This window comes from Dendrobium catenatum, unplaced genomic scaffold, assembly GCF_001605985.2.
Source record: "Dendrobium catenatum unplaced genomic scaffold, ASM160598v2 original_scaffold_27042, whole genome shotgun sequence".
NCBI lineage: Eukaryota > Viridiplantae > Streptophyta > Magnoliopsida > Asparagales > Orchidaceae > Dendrobium > Dendrobium catenatum.
In genome coordinates this window covers 226,607-240,606 of record NW_021345501.1, presented here as the reverse complement: position 1 = coordinate 240,606, position 14,000 = coordinate 226,607, and the positions used below count along the sequence as shown (strand labels likewise).

The 14,000-nt window shown below is 40.3% G+C and overlaps 2 protein-coding genes across 4 annotated transcripts in view; one reads left to right on the top strand and one right to left on the bottom strand.

The window, feature by feature from the left end:
- LOC110112849 (ABC transporter I family member 19) overlaps positions 1-9,048 on the top strand; it is a 22,334-nt gene extending 13,286 nt beyond the window's left edge. For all 3 annotated transcript variants that reach the window (XM_020845199.2, XM_020845200.2, XM_020845201.2), the window contains 4 exons: positions 6,797-6,848; positions 7,427-7,563; positions 8,375-8,461; positions 8,527-9,048. In XM_020845199.2, coding sequence (XP_020700858.1) covers positions 6,797-6,848; positions 7,427-7,563; positions 8,375-8,461; positions 8,527-8,817 — 567 coding nt within the window. In that variant the 3' untranslated portion in view covers positions 8,818-9,048. The remainder of the gene's footprint in view (positions 1-6,796; positions 6,849-7,426; positions 7,564-8,374; positions 8,462-8,526) is intronic.
- Positions 9,049-9,557: 509 nt separating this feature from the next.
- Positions 9,558-14,000, bottom strand: part of LOC110112832 (casein kinase 1) — a 33,277-nt gene continuing 28,834 nt past the window's right edge. Inside the window, 1 exon segment of the mRNA XM_028691615.1 lies at positions 9,558-10,437. Within this exon segment, the coding sequence (XP_028547448.1) occupies positions 10,132-10,437 (306 nt within the window). The 3' untranslated portion in view covers positions 9,558-10,131.

Genomic DNA, 14,000 nt, shown 5'->3' with positions numbered 1-14,000 from the left:
GAGGTAGAAGCGCACGAAAGGTAGAAAGTTCCTTCACAGCGAGCGACTCCTGTTCTTGCCTCCGCTCAAAATGTCGTGACTTCCGATCTAACAGGAAGGCTACGTCGTCGAGCAGGCGAGGTCGAACGGCCACGAAGAAAGGAGCGAGAGAGAGCGGTAATCAGAGAGCGAGAGAGTGAGAGAGTGAGAGAGCCCGAGCTCTCTCATTTCTTCGGGTTTTAATGAGGTGAGGTAGGGCCGGCTCCGTAGAGAACATCGTGAGAGATGCGACATTGGTCGTGCGAAGACATACGAAGCACGATATCAAGGATTCGAACGGGATTTCCGCAGTCGTGCGAGTCGGCGCCGGACAGGCACGTAAATAAAATCTTCTCTTTTTTTTTATTAGATATACAGGTCAACAAGGCTTGAAGGGGAGATGAATCAAATCAAAACAATGGTGGAGGAAAAGATTTCTTTCATGGAAGGATAAGTAGCCAATTTTTGGGACATAATGAAGAAAATGTTGGAAATCCAAAACTAAACGGCGGCTTCCGTGGCAAAAGGGGTGGAAGGGAAAAGCATGAATTCTGAAATTGGAAGAATAAGGGGGAATGGTGGCGATCAGAAGGTTAGGAAGTTGAAGGTGCCCATATTTGAAGGAGAAAATGCGTATGGATGGATTTATAAGGTGAAACAATACTTCGCCGTCAATGGACTGACAGAGGAGGAGAAGCTGACAGCGGCAGGCTTGTGCTTGGAAGGAAAGTCTTTGTTATGGTATTAGTGGAGCGACACAAGAAGACCTATCAGGAACTGGAGGGAATTCAAAGACTGCATAATAGAACGCTTCCAAATCGATCAAGGAGGAGATTTCTATTAGCAGTTCTTTGCTCTGACACAGGAGGGATCAGTAGCAGACTACCGGGAGCGATTTGAGCACATAGCTAACAGGGTGGAGTGATTATCAGATACGGTATTGGAGAGGAATTTCATGAAGGGGTTGAAGGCGAAGATTCGAGCAACAATGAAGGTTATGATGCCTCGTAACTTGGGGGAGGCTATGAAGTTGGCCCAGTTGATTAAAAATCAGAGAAATCTGGAGAGGGGAGCCGGGAGTAGCAGCACAGGGGACATTTACAGGATGACGACCACCCATCTAGCACCTAAAGGTCCTACAATAGGAGGGAGTCGGGAGACCACTAAGGAGAAGATAGTAGGATGGAGTGGGAGAAATTTCAAGTGTTCACAGAAAAAGAGATGCAGGAGAAGAGGGTTAAGGGGTTGTGCTTCAAGTGCGATGAAAAGTATAAACCATGGCATTGGTGCAAGGACTGAACTTTTTAGCTTTTCACCGTCTGTGATGACAAAGAAACTGAGGGAGGTGAGGGGGAGACAGAGGAGGAGATGGAAGAGAAGTTGCATTTGGATCTGGCTGATGTTTCCCTGAACTCAGTGGTAGGATTCACTACGAATCATATTATGAAGGTGAAGGGGGAGACATAGGACAAAGAGGTGGTGGTGCTGATTGATAGTGAAGCTACTCACAATTTCATTTCCACTTAGGTTGTCGACTAAATGAGGCCAGATTGGTGGATACCGGTTGTTCTGGGGTGATGATGGGTACGGGGAAGGTGGAGAGGCCAGGGGATTTGCAGAGGAGTGTTATTGACTATCCAGGGGATTCAGGTGAGGGAAGATTTTCTTCGACTGGAGCTTGGGATTATAGATGTCATCATGGGGATGAAATGGTTGCAGACTTTGGGAGACATCAAAGTGAATTGCGGAGTACTCATGATGGAGTAATCGTAAATGGAAGGAAGGTGGTGATTAGGGGAGATGCAAGGCTATACAAATTCATTCTCTCTCTTAAAACTATGGCGAGGGATATACAGTTGGCAAATAGAGGATATTTGGTGGAGCTGCACAGTTTGGAGGGAGCTAGATTGGAAGAGAGAGGGGACATACCCCTCTTCATACAGCCACTGATTCAGTAGTTCTAAGAAGTGTTTCAGCCACCTCAGGGATTGTCGCCGCAGAGGGAGCAGGAGCAGGAGCACGCCATCATTTTGAGGGAGGGTGTGTCACTCATTAGCGTACGGCCTTATTGCTAACTTAGTGTCAGAAAGATTAAATTGAAAAATTAATTAGAGAGATGCTAGAGGCAAGAATCATCAGACCCAACGTCAGTCCTTTCTCTAGTTCGATTATATTGGTGAAGAAGAAGGATGGCAGCTGGCAATTTTGTGTGGACTACAGAGCGCTCAACAAGGAAACTGTATCTGACAAGTTTCATATATAAGTTATTGACGAGCTGTTAGATGAATTGAGTGGAACAGTGATCCTCAGCAAGATAGAATTGAAATCATGAGACCATCAGATCCAAAAGAATGAGGATGTATCGAAGACGGCCTTTAGAACTCATGAGGGACACTATGAGTTCTTGGTGATGCCTTTTGGCCTCACCAATGCTCCAGCCACTTTCCAGGCACTTATGAATAAAGTTTTCAAACCTTATCTCAGACGATTTGTATTGGTATTCTTCAATGACATCTTAGTCTATAGCAGGACAGAAGAGGAGCACTGGGAGCATTTAAAAAGGGTGTTAGAGGTGCTGCAGGAGCACTAGCTAAGAGCCAACTTGAAGAAGTGCTGCTTCGCACAAGTCAGTGTAGAGTACTTGGGCCATGTTGTATCAAAAGAAGGGGTGGCAGCAGATTAGTCCAAAATTGAGGCAATATTAAAGTGGTCAGTGCCTAAAAATTTGAAGGAGCTGAGGGAATTTCTAGAACTGATAGGTTACTACAAAAGGTTTGTAAAGAGGTACAACACCATAGCATGACCACTCACTGAGCAGTTGAAGAAGGACGATTTCTTATGGGGGGAGGCGGCCACATCAGCATTTGAAAGCTTGAAGAAGGCTATGACTACGGTGCCGGTCCTAGCTTTGCCAGATTTCACTCAGATCTTCATAGTGGAGGCAGATGCATTCGGATACGGGCTGGGTGCAATGCTTATGCAGAGTCATAGGCCCATTGCCTATTTCAGCCAGGCGTTGACTGCTAGAGCAAGGCTGAAGTCAATTTATGAGAGAGTTAATGGCCATCATTTTGGCCATCCATAAGTGGCGGCCCTACCTACTTGGGAGGCATTTCATTGTCAGGACAAATCAGCGGAACTTGAAATACCTGCTAGAATAGTGGATGATGATATAGGAGCATTAGTGGTGGCTGTCCAAATTGCTGGGGTATGATTTGAGATTCAGTATGGGCCAGGACTAGAGAACAAGGATGCAGATGCCTTATCCAGATGTATAAGGGAGCTGCAGACAGTGGCACTATCTATTCTTTTGATGCTTGATTGGGAGGCCATCAAAGAAGAAAGTGCTAGGGATGAGGATTTGGGAAAGATCAGGGCAGATTTACTGAAGGAAGAGGATAGCCACCCAAGGTACTCATTGGAGGGGGACAGACTGCTATATCAGGGGAGGTTTGTGATGCCCCAGACCTCGATTCACATCCCAAACTTACTCCAGGAATTTCATGGAAGCGCTGTTGGGGGCCATTTAGGTATGCATAAGACATACTGGAAGCTAGCTTCGGAGCTGTATTGGAAGGGGATGCATAAAGATGTAGAGGAGATGGTAGCCAGATGTGAGATCCGTCAAAGGAACAAATACCTGGCTATGTCACCATAAGGACTACTACAGCCGTTGGCTCTTCCGAGACGAGTATGGGAGGAGATATCCATGAACTTCATAGATGGGTTGCCCCGTTTAGAAGGTTTCACTGTGGTTTTAGTGGTGGTGGACAGGTTGAGCAAGTATGTACATTTCATTCCCCTCCGACACTCCTACACAGCAGTGACAGTGGCTTCAGCTTTCATCAAAGAGGTGGTCAGATTACATGGAGTACCAGAGGCGATAGTATCATATAGAGATAAGGTGTTCCTCAACCACTTTTGAAGGAGTTGTTCAGGTTACAGGGGATAGTTCTAAAGAGGAGCACAACTTACCACCCACAGACGAATGACCAAACGGAAGTAGTCAACAGGAGCTTGGAGACTTAACTGAGATGCTTTGTGTCTGAGACACCCAAGCTATGGGCTAAGTGACTATCATGGGCTGAGTATTGGTATAACATCTCTTTTCATTCCACTTCTCAGATGACCCCATTTAAGGTGTTGTACGAAAGGGATCCTCCCCACTTGGTGCATTTTGGGAGTAGTACTCCAGTTTCTTTAGTAGAGGAGTACTTGGAGGAGAGGGATAGAGTGCTAGAAGAGTTGAAGAGACATATGCTAAGGGCTCAACAGATTATGAAGAAGCAAGCTGATGGGCATAGGAAGGACATCCAGAAGTGGGGGAGAGGGTGTTCTTGAAGTTCTGACCATATAGACAGAAGACAGTCGCCAACATGAGAAGCTTGCTCCAAGGTACTTTGGGCCTTATGAAGTACTGGAGAAGATCAAAGTAGTAGCATATCGGCTGAAACTAGCACCAACGGAGACTATACATCCGATTTTTCATGTATCGCAATTGAGAAAGGCCATTGGTGACTATACAGCCAACCCCGAGTTACTGGCGACACTTACTGAGAATTTAGAGGTGGTTCTGGAACCCTTAGAGCTAATGGGGGTTTGCCAAAAAGAAGATGGAACTAAGAAAGTGTTGATCAAGTGGAAGAACCTTCATGATTACGAGACCACGTGGGAGCCATACGAGATGATTAAACATCAGTTTCCTTGTTTTCACCTTGAGTACAAGGTGATTCTTTGGGAGGGCAGTATTGTTAGGCCAGTTCAGGGTGAACCGGCCCAGCCGGCCCAAGGGCCGGCTCAGTTGTTCTACAGGAGGCGGAAGCAGTCCGCCTCTCTTGGTTTTGTCCGCCCAAAGGGTATGCCCCACTTGTCCACCTGAATTCAAATTGAAAAGGAGGGGGGTGGCTAGGGCTTGGGAGGGAAATTAGATTAGGAAAATTTTTGTATTAAAGAGCATGAGAGATTAGGGGGATTATGTTTTGATTGATTGGAATTAGGGTTTCTTGGCGACTTGGGTTCTAGACTCTCTTGTCTTGAGATTTGGGAGAGACGATCATCCTCTCGAATTGAGGATCAATTGTATCTTGCTTTGAGTTTTGCTTTGTTTTGTTTCCACTATCGCAATTTGTCATTTCTAGATTGATTTGTCCAAGTTTTTCTTATTTTTCTCGCTGATTTGAACCAATTATTGTTAGGCTTGCTTGCAAACTCAAGTAAATTCGATAGGATTACTTGCGAACTCAAGTATTTCCTATCAGCTTCCTCTATTGGTACTATAAACAATGCATGCAACCTCACTTGCAGTCCATGCTTGTTGCTTCTTTGTATTTCTTTCTTCTTTTTTATGGCGTGTTCTTCTGAGCTTTCATTCATCTCCGTGACCCAAGTTTTTCTTAGATTTGTTATGCCTACCTTCTCACAATGGTTTGACCTTTTTCCGTTCTTTCCTATGACAAAACCTTTCACCATGAGTATCAGTGTATCACCATCAAATTTAATGTTAGGAACTTTTTTTTTTACTAAGTGCCTTTCATTTACTTGGTGGTTCTCATGACAAACTTCATTAGATCGATGCAACTTCTTTGACCTGTGATCAAATTTTATAAATGGTAGGCATGTGATCAAGCTATTCTCATTTGATTACTCTATAGTCTTGATCCTGTTATTATATTTACTATCTTGTTCCATTGTACTATGATGAAAATGTTGGACTTTTCATTTCACTTATGTTCAGAAAAATAATATTTCTTATATCTATACCCTATTTTGTTTATCTTCTTTCTTCAACAAAATGATTTGCCTCTCCAAATATATTACAATACCTTGCCACAAATTTAACTAACCTAAAAAAAAAGGAGGGTTTCTTGTTGCCTAGTTTCTCTCTGCGCTTCATCATTCCCTCCAATATGTTCACTCACAGATGATGGCCTACTCTACTATTCCCAATATTTACAATGCTTTCTCCCAAGTTCTTCAGGCCATTGAGCTCCTCTTTCTCAACCAATTTTTGACTAATCTATCCTTTCTACTAAACATTGTGATAGTTAAACTGACAATAATCATGGTCATAGAGAAAAACTTTTCCTCAGTCATTGCAATTCCTCGGCAACATCTCTAATGGACTCTTTTCCTTCCTCCTCCCTCTCCAAATTTGAATATGATATTGAGAGGGAAGTTGATAATGTTGTTGAGAGTCGGGCATCGATATTGTGCAACGGGGAATTGGTATTGAATATGAGCGATTGATTTGAGATTGTAGATTGGAAATAATAAATTTAGTTTTATTATTTTAATAAATAAATTTTGAAATACAAGAAATTATATTTAAAAATTTTAAGCCGTGTCGGACATGCATGTCCTATTCATTTTTAATATTCTTTTAATAAACATATCTTCGGTGTATCTAACAAGTGTCGGAGGTGTGTTGGATGTGTGTCATTTCCGATATGCGTCATACATTGCCTACCTCTTTGAGGAGAAAAATCAATACATCATATGTTCAAATGGAAGATAGCCCACGTTACAGCCCAGAGTTTAGGAGAGGAATAAATAAGAAACACTACAATGCCGCAATAGTAGGGCGCTACAGTCACCACATCAACACACTGAATATACCAAACTAGTTGGTGTAATGTAGACCCAGATCATGAGCCAAAACCATGTTCATTGAAATGCATTATTGCTTTGCTCAGTCAACCTACTTAGATTATTAATGCCATAAAAACTTTTGGTATTTCATGGATTAAGGTATTTTTCTGTTTTTTTGCTCAAATTTCAGGGTGATGTTCCACTCCAAGGTGATTTCTCAGCGGAGCACATGATATTTGGAGGTTTGTTTCTCCCTTTAAATTTGGCCGAGGTACCATTGCATATCAAAAATCACGCTGAGGCCTTAATGCTCTCATTCATGTTTTATCAGAGAACTTGATTTGCTGATGGAATCATCCTGTTTGTATTTTAATAACGATTAGAAGGAATAGGAAGAAAAAGTATTTGATCAAATATAATATGATTAGTAGTCAAGTTGGTGTGAATTAGAGTTTGACCCTTAGCAGCACTCTATAAGAATGAATGCTAAAGGTAGATTATCCCCAAATCATAAGATCCCCATAATGTAAATGTTGGGGAGGTTGATGCATGCAAAACTACCTCTTTTAATGCAAACAGGCTGTTTCCTCGGGCCTGCTCCTCTATATTCATAATAGAGTCAATCTAAACGTTGTTTTTGGTTTCATCGCGAAGTTTGGATGAAGTTAATGAAGACGATTCCTGTACGAAGTTAAGCTTGATATGATGCTAAGTTTGACATGATATTTTAAATAATCTAATTGTGTAAGCAGTCAAGATGGGACTTAAGTATAAGGATTAGGCATGCTTTTTTCGTTATTATTTTTATGATTTTTCATAGTTGAAGGGGCTGATCCACTTAGGAGGGAGAAACTGATTGACCTGCTTGATATTAACTTGCAATGGAGGATGCATAAAGTTTCAGATGGCCAGCGCCGTCGTGTCCAAATTTGCATTGGCCTTCTTCAGCCATACAAGGTAAACATCATTGGATGCATTTTTTCCCACCCATAAACTCTATGAAGCAGAGACTACTTTTTTTGCTGTAAGTTGCCTTGTTTTGGGGAATGTTGTTTCTGAAATCAAACTTATTATGTTTCTTTCAGATCTCTTTAAAATTACACTTTTTTTGCTTTCTTGATTGCAATAGATTCGAGTAAATAAGACTTACAATCAAAATGGACAAATAGTGAAATATGAATTTTCTTCTTGCAAGAGTTTTTATGTAGTTTTAATAGCTGCTTAAATTCTAAATGCACAAACAACATGCATATTGCATGTGGGAATTTCAAGTCTTTTGTGAATCTGAATAGCACCAGTAAGGGTTCCATCTTATTTGGATTATAGATAGGCTATATTATATGTATCGTGTTAGGCGGTAAAAAATCATTAATTTATAAGTTGTAGCATCAAAGAAATATGAATGTGAAGATGATGTGCCAAAATTAAGAATTGATAGATTGAGAAATGATTAGAAGGGATTGTGAGTGGACTGAAGGTAAGGTAATATAAATAGTTTTAAGTGATTTGAATCTATGTAATGAAAGATAGAAAATGCACGGGTAGGATGAGTATGTAAAATTAATGTCGAAGTATTATAAAGAAAAGAGAGAGGCCAAAGATAATGTGGATATTATGCAAAAAGATATGCTTAGAAAAGTTTTAACATCTCATACAACACAACATAAATGAACGATGGACGAGGATTCTGAAAACCAGTTCTAGATAATTAGAATAAGACTAATGGCAATGATGAGGATGACGGTAATCTTACTTCGAGCGTACACAGGTATTGTTGCTCGATGAGGTGACGGTCGACCTAGATGTCGTCACAAGAATGGATTTGCTCGATTTCTTCAAGGAAGAGTGTGAACAGGTAGGAGCGAATATTTCCCTAATCAAAGCTGTTTTTACCATGGACTGATGAAAAACATTCTTCAGAGAGGAGCTACCATTGTTTATGCCACCCATATATTTGATGGCTTAGAGGCCTGGGCGACAGACTTGGCCTATATCCAAGAAGGGGAGTTGAGAAGATTAGCAAAAGTAGCTGATATTCAAGAGCTAAAAGATGCCAAAAACTTGCTCTCTGTTGTTGAATCATGGCTTCGGTCTGAGACCAAGCTACCCAAGAAGGAACTTATTGGTTTCCATGCAAAGTCTACTGGGTCTTCTTCTCCCTTTGATGCGTCTCCCTTCAGATCTTCAAGGCATATGGCATACTACCGTTGAACTTAAAATATTTATTGCAAACAGAGACAAGAACTAGTTTACTATGTATTTTACCTTACAGGTGATGTGAAATTCGTGAATTGAAATGGGTAAATGCATAAATGGTTATTACAGAATGCAGATTGTTTGTCACATAGTGTAAGCAAGTCTTTAAGACTTTGCTATTGGATTTGTAATATTGTACTGTTATGTCAGTAATAATTATGATTATATTTGATTAAACTTGAGGAGAAATCTTGTATTTGGTTGTTTAAGTTTTGCATTGTCTTAATATTGGTTGTTGCAAGATTTTAAAATTTTTTATATTAGGATCTTTGAGGTTCAATCAATTACCAAGCAACTTAAACTGTTTTTAAAGAATATATATATATATCACATTGCAATATGTTTCTATTTTAATTTATAACCAAACAAGGAACAATAATTTAATTAGGGGCTGTTTGGGATCTTTTTTTTATGTTGTTTTTGTTTTTGAAAAAAATCTGTTTTAGTTTGCATTTTAGTTGTTTTTTTTTAATTTTAAAATTTAACTGTTATTTTAAAAAAACATTCTTTTTTTTTTTGTAAGAAAAAAGGCAATGAAAATAAACATCCAAATTTTTTTTACTAATCAGGTATCTTTTATTTAAATAAGCAAGCTGGAAAAAATGTTTGAGTAAAGTTAAAATCACAACCATAGCTTTTAAAAAGAATTGCTACAGAATAAGAACCACTTAAAAGAATGATTGCCTCTGAATCCATCCATAAAATTAATCATAACCATACCAATGAATAAATTATAATACATATCAGTTTTTCCCATAAGACCATTATATTTTATATATAAACAAACACTGAATCCCATAACTCATAGAGAGTAACAAGCTATAGAACTGTCTCAACCCAGAAGGAGATTTGGTCACAGGAGCTAGCCATGCTTTGTTCAGTAAGACAATCGCTCAAACCAAAATTTTGTTACAGACTCATAAAATTTATGACTAATTCTTCATAAAATTCAATAATAGTGTTCCATTCTGGGCTGCTATAAAATATCGATGGCTTGGAATCAGAAGGAACGTTGGGCCTCTGACGAATTAAAAGAAAAATATAGCCTTAAAACGGCTGAAATGGGACGCCCTGCTGTTGATATGTTGCACATTCACCAGCTGAAAAGAATCGGTCAATGTTCTCATTCTTTTTCCCTTTGGTTGATCATCAGAACACCAAGGCATAAATGATAAGAATTCAAAAGAAATTTAGAAATAAAACTAAAGAATGGCACGGACTCTTATATAGCAGCTGCAGCTGCCTCTTCGCATCAAGCAGGTTCTACTGTTACTTCTTCCTTTCAGCACTGAGAGAGAGGAGTTCAAAGCTTCTATGAGGAGGATCGCCACGGGAAGCTTTTGGGCCACCTGCAGTTCGAGCAAGGGATGAAGCTCTGGATTCACCAGAATGGTGAAGCCTCTGTTGCATGGGACGATTGCCGCTACTGCCGCCTGAAAGAAGCCGGCTTGTTCGGCTGTGTTGTTGGTCACTGAGCTCGCCCGAGGATGAAAGTCGAGAGCCTGCAGCTACAGCTCTCTTCGATATGCTATCATTCCTAGAGGATGATGCACGTGTTCTTTCGCCGTTGAGAATCTGCGTAAGGACATAAAAAAAGTTCAAACACTTGTGCCCAGCAACATGCAAGAATTATATCTTTCACTTTGTATGCTAAGAGCAAATACAGGTTGATGAAACTGGACAATTTTTATGTTATCAATGAGAAGCACAATCTTATATATGACTTCTACCACCAAAACCACTTTTCTTATTTGCTGGAAACTCTGCAGATGATAGAATAATAATAATAATAATAATAATAATACAGGAAAATTTCTGCTGAATCAAAATGAAGAGTGAGAACTTAATTGTGTTTGACTTCAACTCTGCATTACTGTTGAACAAATACCATCTAGTTGAAGAACTCTCATTCGGCAGCTTTCACTTTAGAAAAGTATTATGCTAGGATCAATGATATTCCAAAGAGTCTTTTGACGCATTCTAATATGTTCTACACTATTTCAATCAATGTGAAGTTTAAATTTTTGTCTGATAATGTTACCAATCTGAATGAAATTCCAGTTTTTTTATGCATTCTAATATGTTCTGCTACAACATTTCGATCAATGTGAAGTTTCAATTTTTGTCTGATAATGTTGTTGATCTGAATGCTCTTCCAATTCCAAAGCTGGCAAGAATGTTGCAGGGAAATAATTTTTTGAAGATAATTCTATTTTGGCAGTCTAGGACTCGTTCAATTTCCTCAACTATTAAAGCTAATAATTCTGCAGTTGTACTCTTTGCTCTATTTCCAAATGAATAATTCCAACAAAGTTGAGGTTGCTGCAGAGGTTTTCCCTTCGGATTTATCATCTAATATTACAACCATTAAAGCTCTTGGTTCATCTTCTATTATTACTAACACTAATGCTCATCTGAATTCCCCGATATCTCCACTTCCTACCAATTCAAACAGTAAACATGTGGGTAAGAATGTATGTTGTCGTTTCATATAATGCTACTTATTTTTCCTTGGACGCAAAGCCTTCCATATCCTCCACAAAATTATCTCCTGTTTACAACTATATTAATCACTTTAAATATAAGAAATGGAGATTCTCTGGATTTTTGCAAAAAAGATTCTCTGACTCCAGTGGTTCTAAGACCACTTCCAATTTCTCTATCAAAGTTGCCAGTAAATCTGCACTAACTGACTAAATGCATACTCCCCAAGAGCTCTCCTCAACTGTAACACATGAAAGATTGGGTTATGGTGGCAAATGGGGGTAACTTCAAATGGTACGTCACTGCTCCAATCTTGTCCAATATCTCGTAGGGCCAAAGTATCTCGGGAATTTTTTTTCGTTTCTCTTGTTGGACACTGTTCTCTGTCTATAGGGCCGTAGTTTTAAGAACACCTTCTGCCCCACTTCAAACTGGATGTATCTCCTATGTGCATCTGCTTGCTTCTTCATGATCTGCTGTACCCTCAACAGATGTTTCTTCAAATCCTCCAACACCCTATCCATTTCCTCCAAGTACTGCTCTATTGAGGAAATTGGTGTGCTTCCTTTCCCAAAGTGCACTAAAAGTGGGGGGTCCCTTCCATACAACACCTTAAAAGGGGCTGAGAAGCTGAGTGGTATGAGGTATTGTACAAATATTCAGCCCATGCTAACCACAGTCCACATCCGTGGTATTTCATAAGCAAAGCACCTCAAGTAAGTATCCAAGCTTTTGTTGATTACCTTCGTTTGTCTGTCAGTCTGTGGGTGGCAAGTAATGCTTCTCTTAAGAACTATTCCTTGTAACCTGAATAGCTCCCTCCAAAACTGGAGGAGAAATACCTAGTCTCGGTCAGAAACTATCGACTTTGAAATCCCATGCATTCTAACCACCTCTAATGAATGCTGCTGCAACTGTCACTGCGGTGTAGGGGTATCGTAAGGGAATGAAATGTGCGTACTTACTCAATCTGTCCACCACCACCAAAATGATTGTGAAAATCTCCAATCGTAGTGGGCCATTTATAAAATCTATGGACACTTCCTCCCATAACCTGTTTGGAAGTGCTAAGGGTTGTAGTAACCCCTCTAGAACCATAGCCATGTACTTATTCCTCTGGCACACTTCACACCTCGCCACTATCTCCTCCACATTCTTATGCATCCCCTTCCAGAATAACTCAACAGTCAGTCTCCAGTATGTCTTATGTACCCCAAAATGGCCTCCAATTGCACTCCCATGGAGAACTCCTGCAGCAGGTGGGAAATATGGATGGAAGTTCGTGGCATCACAAACCTCCCTTGATGTAAGAGTCTCTCTCCCTCAAGTGAGTACCCTAAATGGCTACTCTTATCTTTCATAAAATCCTTCATAATCTCCCTCAACTCATCCTGCATACTCTCTTCTTTGATAGCCCCCCAATCTACCATCAGTTGTACTGAAATTAACATCTCCTGGAGCCCCCAACACATCTTGATAAGGCATTGGCTGCCTTATTTTCCAAAATTGACCTGTATTGGATCTCAAAAATCATAGCCTAGCGGTTTGGACAACCACCTCTGATGCTCCTCGATCACCATCATTTGCTCTAATAAGTATTTCAAGCTTCTCTGATTTGTCCTGACAATGAAATGCCGACCCAGCATGTAAGGGCGCCACTTCTGAATAGCCAACGCAATGGCCATCAACTCCCTCTCATATACTGACTTCAGTCTAGCTTTGGCTGACAGTACTTAACTGTAGTATGCTATTGGTCTATAGTTATGCATGAGCACGGTCCCTAACCCATATCCAGACGCATCGGTCTCCACTACAAAATTTGACTGAAATTCGAGAAAGCTAAAATTGGGACTGTAGTCATGACTTGCTTCAATCTCTCAAAAGCCTAGGTCACTGCCTCTCCCCATAATAAGATATCATTCTTCAGTTGCTCGGTCAAGGGCCAAGCAATGGTACTATATCACCTCACAAATCTCCGATAGTAACCAGTCAATCCTAGGAAACTCCTCAACTCCCTCAGGTTCTAGGCAAATGCCACTTCTGCATTGCCTCAATTTTGGTTTAATCAGCCGTCACTCCCTCCTAGGATACCACATGCCCCAAGTACTCCACACAAGCCTGTGCGAAGCTGCACTTCTTTAAGTTGACCCTCAGTTGATGCTCCTATATAACTCTTAAAACCACCGTCGAGTGCTCTAGATGCTCCTCTTCAGTCTTGCTATACACTAGTATGTCATCAAAGAAAACCAGGACAAACTTTCGGAGGTACGGGCGGAACATCCTATTCATCAAGGACTGGAAAATAGAAGGGGCATTAGTAAAGCCCAAACAACATCACCAAAAACTCAGAGTGCCCCTCATGTGTCATAAAAGCCGTCTTCTGAACATCTACATCCTTCATTTTGATTTGATGATAACCTGACTTCAAATCCAACTTGAAAAACACCACTGCTCCATACACCTCATCTAAAAGCTCATTAATCACAGGAATAGGAAACCTATCTGGCACTAACTATCCTTTTGTTCAAAGCTCTGTAATCCACAAAAAACCTCCAACTCCCATCCTTCTTGATCAATAAGATTGGACTAAAGAAATGACTCACACTTGACCTGATGATCCCTGCCTCCAACATCTCATGGATCAACTTTTCAAT